The sequence below is a fragment of the Misgurnus anguillicaudatus genome, chromosome 22 (genome assembly GCF_027580225.2).
Source record: "Misgurnus anguillicaudatus chromosome 22, ASM2758022v2, whole genome shotgun sequence".
In the NCBI taxonomy this organism is placed as follows: Eukaryota; Metazoa; Chordata; class Actinopteri; order Cypriniformes; family Cobitidae; genus Misgurnus; species Misgurnus anguillicaudatus.
Genome location: NC_073358.2, coordinates 34,718,768 through 34,736,959, shown reverse-complemented (window position 1 = coordinate 34,736,959; position 18,192 = coordinate 34,718,768). Strand labels below are relative to the sequence as shown.

At 37.8% G+C, this 18,192-nt stretch overlaps 2 protein-coding genes across 2 annotated transcripts in view; both read right to left on the bottom strand.

The window, feature by feature from the left end:
• The window catches only part of npdc1b (neural proliferation, differentiation and control, 1b), a 34,427-nt gene extending 30,893 nt beyond the window's left edge, over nt 1-3,534 (bottom strand). The window contains exon 1 of the mRNA XM_055199264.2: nt 3,224-3,534. Coding sequence (XP_055055239.1) covers nt 3,224-3,308 — 85 coding nt within the window. The 5' untranslated portion in view covers nt 3,309-3,534. The remainder of the gene's footprint in view (nt 1-3,223) is intronic.
• Nucleotides 3,535-4,300: 766 nt separating this feature from the next.
• The window catches only part of niban2b (niban apoptosis regulator 2b), a 34,120-nt gene continuing 20,228 nt past the window's right edge, over nt 4,301-18,192 (bottom strand). The window contains exons 6-14 of the mRNA XM_073861168.1: nt 14,321-14,436; nt 13,491-13,595; nt 11,126-11,288; nt 10,665-10,852; nt 10,314-10,469; nt 7,367-7,480; nt 7,168-7,275; nt 6,948-7,058; nt 4,301-6,493 (exon numbers count right to left, since the gene is read on the bottom strand). Coding sequence (XP_073717269.1) covers nt 5,609-6,493; nt 6,948-7,058; nt 7,168-7,275; nt 7,367-7,480; nt 10,314-10,469; nt 10,665-10,852; nt 11,126-11,288; nt 13,491-13,595; nt 14,321-14,436 — 1,946 coding nt within the window. The 3' untranslated portion in view covers nt 4,301-5,608. The remainder of the gene's footprint in view (nt 6,494-6,947; nt 7,059-7,167; nt 7,276-7,366; nt 7,481-10,313; nt 10,470-10,664; nt 10,853-11,125; nt 11,289-13,490; nt 13,596-14,320; nt 14,437-18,192) is intronic.

The window sequence follows — 18,192 nt, the reverse complement described above, 5'->3', positions numbered from 1 at the left end:
GTCCCCCCAAGATGGCGACGGCAGACGCCGCCTACTTTAAGATTCAAAAATACTCTTTACAAACAAATGGGTGACATCACGGACACTACGTCCATCTTTTTTTACAGTTTATGGGTAAAACACACTAAATTCAGTGTATGGAGTATGGACCTGGTGGGGAATTGTCTGCAATGCTAATAGAAATTTATTGGCATATTAGAGAAAGAAGTTTAAACAATTCTTACTTTTGCAATTCTGTTTTTAAACAACGCTGTTTAAAAACAGACCTAATGATGCTTTCATATATATAGCAAATGCTATCACAAAACATAAACCAATATGTGCTGTCAATAATGGCACATTTCTCCTCATATTGAGTGAATGAATGCCAAATTATAATGCAGTGGTTCAAGTTCAGCTCCTGTACTGTGGCAAAAAGAGAGTGGGGAAAGAAAAAAAGAAAAAAAGGCAGGTGAAAACAAATAAGAAAAAAAAAGGAGACAGCTTGAGCGTTTTCACAATGTTTAATTCTCATGAATGACGGCTGTACCCTTTCTGTTTGAATCACACATTATGTTGCTGTCTTACATCGTCAGAAGAAAACAACAGACAGTGACAAAACAAACATTAAATGTTCTTTCCTATTGTTAAAATAAATGCAGAAAGTTCTTTAGAGCAAAAAAAATCAGCTTGACAGCAGCTTATGGAGATGCAGTGCAAATCATAGCTTTATGGATCTGTTTTGAAGACACACACACACACACATATATGCAAAAAACAGTCATCAATGATCTTACTGATGTTCATGTCTGAATAAAAGCTAATCTTTAGATCCATGTTCTGGCATCTATTAAAAAAGCGGACCTACTCCCTATTTATACACATTGTTTAGAAATCAAAATGGCTTGCTAAGCGGGTGTTTGTGTAGTTTCACCTAAGAGTAAGATGGTTCATCATACAGTGTAGGATAGGAGCTGAAAAACATAGGAGGGGAAAGTGTTGAAAGCGAGAGAGATGCTGGAAACGTGCGAGAACGCCCACACTTCAGGCATTAAATCAGAAGAGTTGCTCGTACAGAAGGCAACATCAGCGGAAAGATACTTTGATAGACATGAAACTCCATTTAATCACAAGCCCAAGTTCTGAGTGCCTACATAATCCTCATTCCTCTTGGGTTTAATCCTTATGCAGAAATCCAGAAATTATTGCTCGTACCCCCACTGACATAAAACATGTGGCAAATCTAAAAAAATGAGACATTTTGTGTATTTTAGATACTTTTAAAATGCGAAAACAAAAAGGTTTCTGTGCAATGGAAAATAACTCCATACTCTTTAAAAACATTTTCACACCTCATCCAGAACAAATGTTTTGACCTTTGCTAATTCTTCTCGATTCTTCTGACTCATTCCAGAATTCTTCTCTCTGCATTAGACTAATCTGCATTATTATCTGTGGTTGCATAACCATCTCGGGAATGAGTCCTCTTTTTAACCTTTCTAAAACTTATTCATTTACTTAAACGGTCTTCATTCTCATTAGCTAGTCCATTATTAACTTCATAGCTTTAGTGCACTGTCAGACAAAATGGTCAAAATATGTACCCCATCTGTTCACTTGGGATGTACACTTTCAAAAAGTATAGCTTTGCACCTAAAGAGTTCATATTAGTTAGTTCATATTAAGATACATATCTCTACCAAATGGAACATATTGGGACCTTTTTAAATGTTACTGCCCAAATGAAAGCTGGGGAACATATTTTTCTGTGTGCGAGCGAAACCTTGGGAACTTGCAAAAGCCTTTGTTAATACTTTCAAGTCTGGTGAAACATCCACCGTGGTTTTATCCCCTTATACAGCTTACAGAGTCTTCTTTCATCTGTTTTTCACTGTATTCTGAACCAAGGCCTGTCTTTAAAGAGATGCGGGGCTTATAACGTCCTTCACAGATCCGCCAGACATTTTTCGCAGGAATTAGTTTGCTCATAAGTTCAGAGAAAAATCCCTCTGCGGTGGTATTACCATATTGAAGAATTACAATACATTACTATGGTTTTACCTAGTTTACCTATTTAGTTGGTAATAGCATGTCGAAAATGTATCCAAAACATTACTCTACAAAAAATAAATATATGGCTTTCCCACTGTTTATTAGTAATAAGTAATTTTGTAATTCTTCTGTAATTTTTTATTCTAACATCTAAAACAACACAAAAATAGATAAAATAGGAAACCACCAGGTATCAAAGGAATACAAGAGCACCAGTCATTTCTTGTTTTGTTGTTAGTATTTACTACTAGTCCGGCTAAATTCAGTAACCTTAAGTAGTTTAAAGAGACATTCATTCCATTATTATTTATAGCACAGACGTGAGTGACAGAAGGAAGGTGTCAGGGGCTGAAGTTTTTCTTATGACTGGTGATTGGCTGTTTTTATAACACACTGACAAGGAGGTAAAGAATAGCCTTTTAAGTGTGAGTGTGCGTGCGTGCACATGTGTGAATGAATGGTTTGACATTATCAGGACAATACCACAAACCATGAATGCAAACAATCTCAGCTGAGTGCGCACAGTTTATGAGAGGGGGTCTATATCTCTCCCACCTGCGTCACAGACCAAATTCATTTTCCCTTAAGCAACATTTGTCCCTGCTTGTGCACAGGAGATTATCACTCAGTTGTGTGCCACATCATGTCTGGACATTTGACACATTTCACAGTATTCATTTTGCTTAGGAAGGCCAAATATCCATTATAATAAAACTGTAATAACCATGTATTAGTAGATTTATTATTTACTAGCTTTATTGCAAATATTATAAATAAAAACAATGGGTACTGTAGTAAAAAAAAAAAAAATACGGTTACTATATCACGAATACAAACAATTTAACTATGATTACTGTAGAAAGTAAATAGTTAATTTTCATAAGAGTTAACGTTACATAATTTAAAAAGTCAAACCATGTTATTTCACAGATTTTAGTTAAAGAATGTGAAAGAAAATATAACACAATATAATAAACTTTTCACATAAATCATCAAAAGTCAGAGAATACAAAAGAAAATAGAAAGCCTAACGTGCAAAATACATCCTTGATATAGCCTAGGGTTGCATTTATGTGAATACACTGAGATAAAGTTTATGAAACCAATATAAACACGTAATGCAACAGGAATGTCCTACCTGAACTATACATCACGCGTTAGATTATCTCCATAATACTTAAATGTATCTTACCTGCCATTGTAGCGCTAACAGCAACTGTTGTCATGAAGAAAATCTCGGCGACTATCAAGGCCCACGGTCGGCTCAGTGATCGCATCCTTACGAACAGCACAACGGTCAGGGGATCCGGGGTTTAACATTCCCCCGTCCCACAGAGAAGTGAACCTGCGACTGCAATCTCTGTCCGATGACAAAACCTAAATAAACAGCTCAGTATAATCGGTAATGTTTAATGATTATTCAGCGACGCGCATCCTCCGCTGGTGCTGATGCTGTGCTGTGGGCGAGATGAGATGAATCTCTCTAAGCGGGGAAAATTCCCGAGATGTGAGCTCAGGCCACGTAAACAATGTCGTCATCACGTCTGCGTAGCGTTGCCTTTCCATAAAAAATAATAAAAATCTTATATCTTGAGAGCTTATTAAAATATGTTATTTAATTGAAATAATTTAGGCGAATCAATTATAATTTCACTTTTTGCATCGTTGTGTCATATTTGAAACATGAATAGGTGCGTTCGACTTCATGCGGCGCTGCGCAGGTCGGTCGGGGTATGACATCACAACACCGCGAGAGCATTCGCTAGCAAGGCTGCACCTTAATATGCTTTCTATTCGCTCTCGCGGTACTTTGATGTATGCGCAGCGCCACATAAAGTTGAAAACATCTGTTTTCCATATTCATGTTTGTACATATTTGGTTTTGCTATATTATATCTAAATAATACTTTAGATATGATAAAGGTTTACATTAAACGCTATGGATTGCAGTTAGAGTACATTTGTTGACATTTGTATGATGTATTGTGTCTCAGTCAGTAGGCTAATCTCAGTTTTTGGCATAGTTAAGCTATGCAAAAAAAAAAAATCTCCCGATACTTACTTTTTTAAATGTTTATTTATTAGAGGTAAAATATTTAGAGTTAAAAGGAGTCTCCATATGTCCAAAGGTAAAAAATGTAAAGGACCAGACTAAGCGAAAATAACAAAACGCCCAACACTGCTCTCTACTGACGGGTACATCAAACAACATTTTCACAGCAATTCATACTTGGTAACAAGTACAACAAAAATAAAACAAAAAACGTAGTAACTTAAGTGAATAAGGTTTATTATTAAAGGGATAACAATGGATTAAAAAGACAAAATAGATTTTTGTAAGGTAAAAATAATTTTAAAAGGCAGGTATAGTACCAAGTGCTGTAAATAATAAATAAAAAATATTCTGATGTATTCATATAAAAGGTTTTGTCATTCCAGATAAAATTTACAAGTCTCAAACAGCAAAACAATCCTACAAATTAAAACGCTGCTGAAACTTGTATGGCCATATAACACTATTGGTGACATTTTGCACATCATTAATTTGACTGATTGTCAATATCATCATTTTTTGGTTTATTAACAGTGGTCCTAAAATCAATCATATCTGAATTTGCATAATCCACTGGATCCCATCTACAAGTTACCTGCATTGAAATCGAACAACGTAGCTGACCTATAACCTTTTGCCCAAATCGTAATCACTACAGTGCAAGCGTGATCTAATGTAAATGTCATTTCATAGCATCCACAGATTCACAAAAAAATAATAATAGGAGGGAATAAAAGCACCATGTGAAATATAGCTTGTCAGTTACAGTGTAAGTTTACCCAACGGGTTAAGAAAAAAATGACGCAGGCACTCCTAATATTACAACAAATATCAGCAGTATGCACCAATGAAAAAAACACCAGTGCTAAATGGGGCTAAAACTGAATGCAACCGCTTGGATGTTCCACCATTAAGTAGTACAAAATGATATTTGACTGAAATATACCAAAATGACGGCATGATTTCAAAGCCACCATGCTAACCCAAGAATATAACAAACCTTAATATAAATAAAATTCATTCAGTGTCTTCAGCTGAAATTTAGGCAGAGGAGATAACTTTAAGCAGAAGCAACATGCTTATTTAAATAAGGTACCATATACTATCAACATAAGGCATAATGTGGCTGGTTTCGACTGGATCAAGGCATTATACTGCAGTCCTGTGACATTCGGCACCACTGAGAGAGAAGAAACGAAACAAAGAACTGAGATATCAAATGAGCATCCATGATAAAAAAAAGACATTACAACCTAGGATGCGTTTCTTAGCCAGAGAGTGATTCATTTAAGTGCAATAAAGAGAAATGTGTGACTGTGTGCATGCAAAGGATCACCAAAATGAATATTTTTTTCTATAAAGTCTTAAGATAATAGTGTGTTTAAGCAAAAATGCCACAAACAGCTCCTGTCACTCGGTCAAAAGTCTCTCTCAAAGCAGTGGATTTAATATTTTCTTACTGTTTACAAGCACAAACAAACCTCCACGATATATGAACAAATTTTAAGAGATAAATATCCCATTTCACTGCTGATCCACATGTGCACTTTCTTCCTTCCCAGTGTTCTCTCCTGTTTCTGAGTCACTGCACGCCTCATTTCCTGTCTGAGGCTCCTCCCCTTCCACTTCATTAGCAGGAGACTGAAATCCGCTGTCGTCATTTTGTGATGAAGAGATCTCTGAATGGGAGTCTTTAGTGCTCTGAATTTTTTCCTGTTGGTCTGATGATGCCTCTTCTGTGCTTGAAGGTGCCTCTGATGCAGCGATTTTTACTTGGTGTTCCAGTTGCGCCCCTTGACACTTTGGGACGAGTTCATCCTCTTTGTTGCTCATTTCCTCTTTTGAAGACGACGATTCTGCAATGTCCTGCTGACGTTCCTCTTCCTCTACTGCGTTGTCTATTTCCTGTATGGCACTCTCTATTGCTGACTTACCCTCTGTGTCCTTCGGTGACTTTTCTGCCAACACTTCCGTGACTTGAGTTTCTTCTTCTTTTAGTGAAGTTCTGTTCGTCACAGTTGGTGGTTTCTCCTCGACCGTATTTTTATTCACATCCTCTTTTGTTCCATTGGGCAATTGGCACGTTGAGGTGTCTGAACATTCCTCAGCCTCTTCCTCAGGAATGTCCTCTACTGCAGGCACTTCCAGGCACGATTCGTTGGGCATTCCGGAGGAGTTGCCCTCCAGCTGGATCATGGAGACCACTTGCTTCATTCTCCGCCTTTTTTGAGTTGCTCCCTCCTTTGCTACGTCTTCTTCTTCCACCTCCTCTTGACCATCTCCGTACTCCCCAGCCCAGTCAATGGGAGGGTTTTCCCCGAGTAGGTGAAGATTAGGGTCACTATTGGTCAGAACGATGCTGTCTCGATACAGGTTGTGTCTTCTTTGGACAGCTGCTTCCTTTACAGCTGGAAATAAAAGAAACAAATGGATATGTTAACACGATTACTATGTACTATGATGCCATATTAAAGTCTTTAAGTAGAAGGTTATACGTTTTACTCTTCTTGGTTTTGGAATGGAGCTGATATGTGTTATTTATGCAGCATTTTCAAAATATAGTAAAAATAGTTATCGTAGTCAAACAGGTTTCCAGAACACTCTTGCCAAATGCTATTGGCCAGGCAAATTAGATAATCCCACCTCAAATTTATGCAGTTAAGTATACCAATGTTGCTGTGCCAGGCTGGATGGGATACCCACTGGCTCTGTTTGAATGTTTTGAATGCCCCACGGCATTCAAACTTTTTTGGATATTAATTTTACAGAATGATTTATTTATTGTTGCATCTCTGCTTATGCTCAGAGATAATTTAGAGACAAAAAAGGTTTTCGGTTTGAAAGCAGATGTGTGTCTTACAGCCATCATTATATCTTTCATAACCGTGTGGAGCACCACTTCCTCAAAAATGTTTTCTACCAGAATGAAACGAGAGAAATCCTCAAAGATGAGCTCTTGGAAACGAGGAAGTTCCTGCATATGAAATAAAAACCATTTATTCCTAGTGTGACTTATCGAAACCGGTTTTGATTATATTATCGATAAGCAAAGTAATATTTCTATTATAGAGATAAGGACTCACAGCAGAGCAAGATGGAGAGAGCTGTTTCAGCATGTAGGGAATGAAGATCTGCAGAAGAGCCTCTCTGAAGAGCTTTTTACGAACTGTGCTGCTGTCATAGTCAAATTTCTAAAAATGAAAAAGTACCAATTTACATTTTTCAATTTTCTTGGATTTTAAGAGCAAACAAACTAGTTCCACTGCAGGCGTCCTGCTTCACCTTGATGACACGATCCTGACAGCGCTGGATGGTTTTGCATAGGTCCTCTCCTTTTTCGTCTTCCAAACTCTGGTGCAGAAGCTGCTCGAACGTGTACACTGCATCATCCATTTGCTACATGAAAGAAATGGAGGGAATTCTCAGAAAAACTGAAATATTTGAATACTGAAATATGGGAATATGGATGCACAAAAGCCCAGAATAGGTACTTTAGGCCTAAGGCAATACACTTTTGAAAAAGAAAATATATTTCATAAGCACCTTATCTGTTGTGCTGCCACTAGGGGGCAGATTCCCCCACACAGAAAGGCTGGGAACTGGTAAGACCATCACGGTTCTGTTAAAGGGATACTCCAGCCAAATATCAAAAATACCCGATCATTCACTCACCCTCAAGCAATTCGAGATACATTTGTCCATCATCTTTCAGACAAACACATTTGGAGTTATTTTAGGAGATCTCCTTGCTTTCCCAAGCTTTATAATGGTAGAAAGCAGAAATCAGGGAACAACTTCTGACTTTAAACCCTAATATTGGTTAATTTCTCACAGAGGTAATCCACATGGCTTTAATTGGGTAATAAAGGTCTTCTACAGGTAATAGAATTTTTAAACTTTATAAACTAAAATAACTAAAACTCCAAAATGGTGCCGTTACCGAAAGCCAGTGTAGTGAGCGTTCGTTGCATTGACTCTCGTGAATCATGTGAGTACAAGATGGCATTATTACCGGAAGCTAGTTATTACAGTTTATAAAGTTTAAAGTATGGATATTATTCTTACAATATCGCAAAATACCTTTATTAACCCCTTGGAGCCGTGTGGATTAACTCCAAATGTGTTTGTCTGAAAGATGATGAACATATGTATCTCAGATTGCTTGAGGGTGAGTGAATCATGGGGTAATTTATGATATTTGGCTGGAGTACCGCTTTATTTTACCTTGCAAGTTTAATCTTGTGCCTCTAATCTAAAAATATTCAAAGTGTTGAGGGGTAGCGTCTCTGTTTCTGCCTTTAAATATCTATAAAAAAATATATTTTTCATTCTGGTGAAAACACCATATATGACATAAAATGCCTTGCATAATGGGAATCTCAGTACAGCACATACCGACAACTCGTTTAAAACCACGCATTAAACCCAAGTGGCATACAGACACCCAAGCAACTAAGTCCACAAAACCCTAATAAAGACATTTTACATTTATGCATCTGACAGACGCTTAACGTAATTCAGTCTATACATTCTTTATCTATACGTGCTGCCTGGGAATATAACCCATACCCTTTGAAATGTTAAGGCAGCGATCAACCAATTCAGCTACAGAAAGAGAGAAACATTTTTATGTAAACTCAAACTTGTTGCAGTTTATGATTCAACTTAATATTTGGTATAATACAATGTGTTCGCTTGGTTTATGGTTGAAAAACAAATTATTTTCCACATACCATACATCAGGGGTGTCAAACTCAAGGCCCGCAGGCCAAATCCGGCCCACCCCCTCATTTCATCTGGCCCGTGAGAGTTTACAAATTATGTTAATTATATGGCCCGCGAGAGTTTACAGATTATTTTATTGTTTTTTTTAAGTTTTATTTTTTGCATGTTATTTCCTACATTGATTCCTACAAATTTTTGTCCCGCCAAAGTCTTTTTGTAATGTAATTATAGTGATAATGCTGATGATTGCATGAGAGAGAACGAGCAGTGCTCCGTATGCGCGCACTGCTAGAGTGGCCGTGTCTTATGCGAAGGCTGCAGCGTCCGGAGGTCGCATTTCCAGGCTGCATACGTCATCAAGACTGTCTTGTTTCAGAATATTAACAATTATAAAGTTAAATATTATTCTTCGTTTATAGTAAATAGTTGTAATATGTGTATGACTTGCGAATGTAATAGTCAGTTAACTAGAATAAACCAGGCTTGATGACGCTTCATATGCGACCTCCGCAGGCTGCGGCCTTTGAATTTAGAAACGGACAGTATCTGCTCGTTCTTTCTCTCCCTCTCTCGCGCACTCTCACGCGCATCCAGCGGGAAAATGTTTTCCGTCTCGTTTACAGAAATGTTTCGCGATGTCCAGCTAGCTTACAACGCGTATTCCCGCTAAATACGCAAACTATGACTCATCTTAACCGATTACTTTTAATAAACGATTGAAACGATCTGTAGCCTACAACACAATCAAATCATGAGACGTCAGTCAATCAGACACTTAAAGCCATGTAAAAAATCACAGCTTTTTTGTAAAGAGGGCAAGAAATGACAAGCGAGAGTATATGTGTCTAATAAATGCATGTTGTGGTTGAAATTGTAAAACTCTTTATCTTAAAATGCCTCTTATTTTCTTACCTGCACAATGAAGGATAACATAACATTCTACTTTCAAAGCTAGGTATAAATTTAGTTATTAACAAAACCAATAGTAATCAAATGCAGAGAGAATTATGCAATGTACAGTAATAAAAGAGTTGATACATTCATACAGTTGTTCAAATACAACCGGCCCTTTGAGAGTAACCGTAATGCTGATGTGGCCTGGGATGAAATTGAGTTTGACACCCCTGCCATACATTTTTGTTGCTCCAGATTTCCATGTCTTCCTGAAACGCACGGATTTGGTACAAAACTGTCCCTGATTGGACAGCTAATCTGTACGTTGTGATTGGCCTGAATACATCTGATGTCAGCTGGAAAGGTGAGGCGCCTTAACATGTTTGAAAGATGCACTCACAATGCAATGCTAACAAGAGTTAACTTACAAGCTAGGTGGAATTATGATGAATGTCGGTCACATCATAGTTTACTTTGGGGTTTGTACCTTTTGCATATCGTTAACATGTACTAATACACACACACCAAAGGAAATACAAAAACGCGAATCGGACAATAGGTGCACTTTAAAATCATTTCTTTAGACTCCATTCTGGTTAAGACGACTGACCTCTCTCATCAGGATTTGGGCTCTCTGTACAAACACGGAGGGGCTGGAGACATCGAAGCGCTGCTGCAGTCCCTCTAAACTCAGTGACTCCACCATCTCATAGCAGCACTGCATCTTTACTGGATGGAAGGCAAGCATGGAGATCTTCTCCATGTGCTAAACAACAAAGATAACATAGTTAACATCACAGATGTCCTGAAAGCCAACATGGACTAAGAACCACAAATATTCACAATTTAATTAAATGGGATCTTTAAATTTGTTTTATTTATGGAAAAAAGTCATGCCCTAGACAACCTACTGGAAATTAAAGCATAACTACAGTAGATGTTATGAGAGATGTTTTCTAACCTCTCCAAGTTTTTCCTTGTTGCCATCGTTGAGAAGGTTCTTGCTCATGTCCACCAGCTCTCTAAAGAACAAGTCTCGCACTTCGAAAAATCCTCTGCTTGTGGGCTCCATCAGCGCGTCCAGGATAGAGTTGATGTACGGCTGGATGCTCACTTTCAGAAGCTTCTCTGCTTTGGGCAGCACAAGACCTACAGCCAAACAGACAGATTATTCTTCATACAGCTGAATTTAGAGTTACTCATTAGTTATAAAATATGAATTTAATAACAACAAATAATAACAGAACATTACTGGATGGATGACTATGAATGCGTTGTGGAGGAAGAATGGCATTTTAGGTTAATTTCTAATTTAAACCTTATTCAGTGGAGCTTAAATTACATCATCATAAAAACATCAATACCATTTAAGGAAATGTATTACATTGTGGCAGATAAAGAGATCAAGCAATGAATAATCACCTCTAATTTTGCTCGTCACATGTTCTTTGGATGTGATGATCTGGTCCATGTCTGTGCGTATGGTGGTCTCCAGTGGTGGGCGACCTGCTTCACAACTCTGCACTATTGCTTCATACTGTGCCTGTGCTTGGCTCTGAACCAGCCCGTACACTGCATCTGATATCTTATCACAAAACGGTCAGACAAAATTGAATAAGGTGCACTTAAAAACATAGATGTTTACCAAAAATATTAAATTCTGTCAACATTTACTTACCCTCAAGTTGTTCCAAACATGTATACAACTCTTTGTTCTGCTGAACAGAAATGAAGATATTTTGAAAAATGTTTTAACTAAACAAATCTGGTGCACCATTGAATCCCATAGTAATCCTTCTTTCCTACTATGGAAGTCAATAGTGCCCCAGATCTGCTTGGTTACAAACATTCTTTAAAGTTTGGAACAACTTAAGGGCAACTAAATGATGACAAAAATTTCATATTTCGTTGAAAAATTCCTTTAAAGGGGACATTTCACACAACTTTTTTAAGATGTCAAATAAATATTTTGTGTCCCCAGAGTACATATGTAAAGTTTTAGCTCAAAATATCATATAGATAATTTATTATAGCATGTTAACATTGTCACTTTGTAGGTGTGTGCAAAAATGTGCCATTTTTGGGTGTGTCCTCTAACATTCAAATGAGCTGATCTCTGTACTAAATGGCAGTGGCGAGGTTGGATAGTGCAGATTAAGGGGCGGCATTATCCCCTTCTGACATCACAAGGGCAGCCAAATTTAAATGACCTATTTTTTCACATGCTTGTGGAGAATGGTTTACCAAAAGTAAGTTACTGGGTTGATCTTATTCACATTTTCTAGGATAATAAAAGCACTGGGGACCCAACTGTAGCACTTAAAGGACGAGTTCGGTATTTTACAATTAAAGCCCTGTTTTCAGATTGTTTATGATGAAATAGAACGGTTTTGACTAAAATTTCGACATATGCGGCTGCCCCGAGAATTTTCGGGTGTTTCTTGTTTCACCTCCCACCTCTATAATGGCTGTATAGGTGCTCTGGAACAATCCTTTCTAAAATGCATTAAACATTTGTTTACAAAGACGTAAAACTCACCGAGTGGTCAGGGGTGTTCAGTGATATGCTCACACAAAAATCGCCGCAAAAGACGCCCTCCAACAGGTGTTTTAGCATTCGTTGTTAACTTGTGGAGCTATTTTTCCAAACGCATCACACCCGTACATTCTTCCATTAAGAGCTTGAATAATAGACACTCCAGCCCAGGTGGTGGCGATAATCCACCTTTGCCAATTGCAAGAATATAAACAAAGTTCCCGGCGCAGAGTATACCTCACAGAACATCTAATACAAGTCAATGTTGTTGGCAAAAACTACGATAAAACCTGTTGGAAAGCGTCTTTTGCAGCGACTCCCGTGTGAGCACACCAGTGAACACCCCCGACCACTCGGTGAGTTTCACGTCTTTGTAAATGAAAGTTTAATGCATTTTAGGAAGGATTGTTCCTGTGCACCTATAAACCCATTATAGAGGTGGGAGGTGATACAAGAAACACCCGAAAATTCTCTGGCCAGCATATGTCCAAATTTCAGTCAAAACCGTTCTATTTCATCATAAACAATCTGAAAACAGGGCTTTAATTGTAAAATACCGAACTTGTCCTTTAAACATGGAAAAAAATCTAATTTTCATGATATGTCCCCTTTAATTAAAGATAAGGGATAATCAGAAAATAAGACCAAATTCTTTCTTCTGATTCTGTCAGGTTCAGCATTAAGGCACAATGTTGTTTGTACTGCAATACTTTAGGTCAGTGTTTCCCAATCTTTTATCTGCCACGGCACTGTTTTGATAAGTAAAAAAAAATAATACAGCACACCACTTTCACCATAAGCATTAACAGATCTGCGCAAACCTGTATTGCAACGCTGGAATATTATACTGTATTATACATAGTATTCACATTTAATGTGAAACTTGATCTTGTTATGATGAACACAAAACATTGATGACAGTGACACACGCAGCTGTGACCAACTTCCCAAACTGGTAGCTAGCTACGAGCGCTTTTTCAGACACTGTGACAGTGTTATTTTTCCACGGCACACCAAACAAGTGGTCACGGCACACTAGTGTGCCGCGGCACAGTGGCTGGGAAACACTGCTTTAAGTGAATAATATTTGAATTTAAAAACAAGCATTTAATGCATTTTAGCCTTATTAAATAAATTTAAAACAAATAACTTTTTATCCCTAAACATTATTATAAACTTCTAAAAAATAAAATAAGGAGCAAAATTCAAAGAAATGAAGTATGGAGTTAATGACGCTAATTCATGACGTACCAGCATCCAATTCCTTTGTCTCTCATGCATCTTGCCTTTTAGTTTGGGTGCAATAAGGTCTCTCATCTCAGGAGCGAGGGTCTCCATCACCAGGTTGGCAAGAATCTTTAAAAAGCAATAAAAAAATACTCAACTGTAAATGTCTGCAGAAACAGGAATGGTCACAATGCACGCTTACTGTAAATGCCACATGGTAGCCATTCTTGAAAAATAAAGAGTCATAAACAGTGCATGTGTTTGTGTGACAGAGTCCTTAAGGCCACGTTACCTCATTCCCATCATGCTCGAGATTAAAGAAGCCAGGGCTGCCTGAAGCACACTACAATTTTACTACTGCCAGACTGCTCTAGAGACGGCTAGATCATATATCATTCAACTAGTTATTGTAATGTCATCCAAGGGCACACAGCACTTTTATTACTGTATTATATCACAGGCTAAGAAAAATAACCCTGTATAACCTAAATTGTTTAGCCGGGGATATATGAGATTGCGCACATAGGTATTTTTAAAGTACATAAAAAGACAGTTAACTAGTCACTACATCACCACAATATAATAAATTGGGCAAAAAGCAGACCAAACAGAAAAGTATAATTTAAAAAAAGAAAAAAAGCGTCTCTTTTTTTCACCTGACGCCACACACAGAATAAAACCCCACAGGGACAACACGGTTTAAAAAAGGTCACTTCCTATGAAACAATATAGTAGGTTTGACCTTTTTCTGCATACTATTGTAACCCAAACCATTTACTGTATGACCTCTATGACTCCAGATTTTTTAAATACAAAAATGAATCACAAAGGGATGTGCACGTTGTGCGTTTTACCTGTGGAGGTGTACCACACATCATGTCCCAGGTTCCATATTGACCATGAGCCTGCCGATAGAGTCGTACCGCGTCTGTGAACGCGGGGGTCTGAACTTTACACTCCTCAGAAAGTCCTGCCCAATAAAAAAAAACATGACAACATGACCAATGAGCAATGTTTGTTTATTTACCATGTTACTAAGAGGCAAGCACCATGTAATGTGTGTGGTCTTTTATTTTTTAAAACATGACATCATAACATTGTACAGTTCCTCTACATTTACAGAAGTGAAAAACCAGTGACATAAATAAAGAAAGGGTCATGATTACACACACTACATTTGTACCATTAAACCACAGTACACTTAAATCTGCGCTTGAGTCACCCTCAAAAGGAAGCACGGTCTCATCAGTTGCAATGGTAACACCCTAAACACCACCTTAGCAACAATTGAAGTGTCATGCAGAAATAAACCTGCTGATTTGTGAATCAGAGACTAAACAAGAGTCTAGCTAGTCGCTGGCATTTGTAAACAATGATGTACAAGCTGCAATGCAAATCTCTGGCTATGTTCACACAGCTGCAGAGCACAGTCAGTATTGTATAGAGCAAAATACGGTTAAACGGACACACAGTTCGGTTACAAACTCCAACACAGCACTGTTACTGAAGCCACTCCCTTAATAATTTGGGACTGACACAACTGAACTCGTTTAAACATTTTAGCTCAAGGGTATAGAAAGAGTTGGTTTGAACATATGAGCATAGATTATGTATAACTAGATATGATATTCAACCGTTCCATGTAAATGCATCCGACATTTTTTTGGATGGTCCTGATGTTACTCACAGCTTTTCAAGATAACCCACTTGAGTCATTTTTAGTCACTGTCACTATGGTTACAACCATCACTGCTACAGTATCTTAAAAATAAAAAGGGCTTGAGTTTCGTTATTTGTTCATACAGACCGCATTCAAGCTGTCGTATGGGCGAGATAATCTTACCCGTTTCTAAACATGCTTTGCCAACCTGAAACATGTAGTCCATATGTGAGGATTAATAACAATAACATGTTCCATATCACAGCCTTGAGTACCTCAACCTCATGTACATCTGTGTGACAGAGAACTTGAACTCTTACAAAGAGAGGAAGTTGGAGCGGCTGGGTGGGTGTGGGGTCTGAAGGAGCCCTGGCAGAAGTCCAGCACAGCACGAGTCTATGTGAGTTCACGCACACATGGGCAGGCGTGTTTATGAACATGTGGGCTGAACCTGAGATAATAGGCAAACCAGTGTTACGGGTGGCTTATTCTAGCATGGCATCACTCAACGGACAACTGATTTTAAGTCAGTCTAAAAAAAGAAGAAGATGAAATCAGGGTGTTTTGTGAAAAATTATCTGCCATAATTTTACTATGACACCAATGAGCAGTTAAACACCTTGCACAACATGATGCTCAGATAACACCATGTAGAAACATTTTTGTTTCATGCTTGTTTATGTAAATACTCAAGTTTCAGTGCTCAGGAATTTAAATTATTCAAGCTATTTTCTCAAGCTTGTCACTCTGGGAACTTCAAAGTGATAATCAATATGCATTCAAATATCTGGATTATCTGGACAGTAAAGGAGGTTTTAAACGACCTGGGTTTCTTTAAAAAACATACCCGTAAACCTGTTAAAGGAAAACACCACTGTTTTTCAATATTTTACTATGCTCCTACCTGAACTTAGACGAATTAATACATACTCATCTTTTTTCAATGGGCGCACTTAATCTTTGTACATCAAGTCGTGAATGTGTTAGCATTTCGCCTAGCCCCATTCATTCCTTAGGGATCCAAACAGGGATCAATTTAGAACCCACCAAACGCTTCCATGTTTTCCTTATTTAAAGACTGTTACACGAGTAGTTACATGAGTAAGTATGGTAGCAATGGGGCTTGGCTAAATCCTAACACATTCATGAGGCACTGTACAAAGTTTAAAAGTGCACGCATTGAAAAAAGATAGGTTTGTATTAAGTTGAGGTAAGAACATAGTATAACATTGAAAAACTGTGGTGTTTTCCTTTAAGCTGCTTGATAAAACCCTATCGCAAGATGACACACGTCGGCATATACAGTACCAATACATTTAGCTCTTTGGGACTTGAGTCGCAGACTAGCCACTTAGATATCTTACACCCCGCGCAATGCGCGACGCAAGTGTCTTTTGCAAGTTTCCACTCTGCGCAATTATCATTTTCACATTTAGCGCCACGTTGTTTAAATAGCAAATGCATTTGCGCCCATGGGCGTTTTGGTCTGAAAACGAGGTGTGTTCAGGCGCATTGTTGGCGCGTTGCTATTTTGAGGCAACTAAAATAGACTAAATATGGTGCAAGTAAGCAATAAGGTACGAGAGGCTGTGCTGTATCGTGAATAAGTAACGGCTGAAGGGCGTTGTTAGGCACGACGCGAAGCGGAATGCCTGCAACCCCTTCAGCCGTTACTTATTCACGATACAGCACTTGCCTCAAGTACCTTATTGCTTTTATAAAACGGTTACCACACAATATTAAAGTAAAAAAAATATTAGTGCAACTTTCATGAAGTTAAATCAATAAAAGCATTCCTTCCGCTAGAAAAATAGTCCCTGACTGCGAACAACAACATGAAAGCTCTAATAAAAACAACAAACTGTTCTCAGACTTTGTCTCATTATATGTTTATGTGTTGCTAAGGGTGTTGCTAAGGGTGCAGTGATATTAAATAGAACCGTTGGGTAAAGCGGTCATAGCAGTGTTTTATCGTGAATAAAGCACACCTATTGACCAATCAGAATCAAGGATTGGAACTAACCATTTTATAATATGTTTTTTGTTATTTAAAGAGCGCATTAGTAATATGCGCATATAAACGGGACGACAACGCGGGTTTGCTTATCACATACATGGATGCCCAGCAACACAAAAATGCTTTTAAATATGAAAGATTAAAGGATTGAATGTAAAAGATTATTATTGAGTCTCTTGGACATAAATGAGGACAAATTATTAGACGTTAGAAGAGCTGCTTCACCTGCAGCCTGGTAAGTAAATAAATGCTTTGCTTTAAATAAATGCATCTGTTTTTAAATGTTTTTTTTTTAATGCTACCTCACAGATTTATTGTATATGATGACTCTGTACCTGTGGATATTGTGAGATGAGAAACATTTTTAAGTAATGCTTAATAAAAAACTCATGACGCTGTCCAAGTGCTGAAACGTGCGGAGAGCCGTTTGTAAATTCTTTATCTCCTCCTGTTTGTTACAAATAAAGTATTTTTAGAGTACAAACCTTTTCTTACATAGTTGTAAATTATTCTTTGATAATATTGGATATCCATACATTTAAAGCAATTAAAAGCCTGCTTTTTTACTTTCATGACTAAAAGAAAACAGGGTTTAAAGGTTTAAAAAAATAACAATTATTTAACATTAATCTTAAACTGGGGATCTTCTTCCTCCACCTAGTTTTTCAGTTTACAAAGTCCGTCATCTAAATAGGGATTAGACATAGCGCCAGCCCAACTGGCTTTTAAAGGGGATGAGAGCTGAGACTCTCATTGGTTATATATGACGTTATGCCCAAAACACACCCATTACTCATTAAAAAAATAGGACCAACCCTTTTCGACCATGCGCTCGGCGCACAAACCATTTTTCCTGTCGTTAAATTAGCAAAAGTGGATTCGGACACGCTCATTTAGACGTTGCGCTGTGCGCTTAGATCGTTAAAATAAGGCCCCTCATTTATGGTTGTGAAGCACTATACAGGATTTGCAGGATTGCTACCTTCATACAGTATTTGATGTTGAATTGTTCTTTATAGCTAAAGACATAAACGTTTCTTTGACCTGAA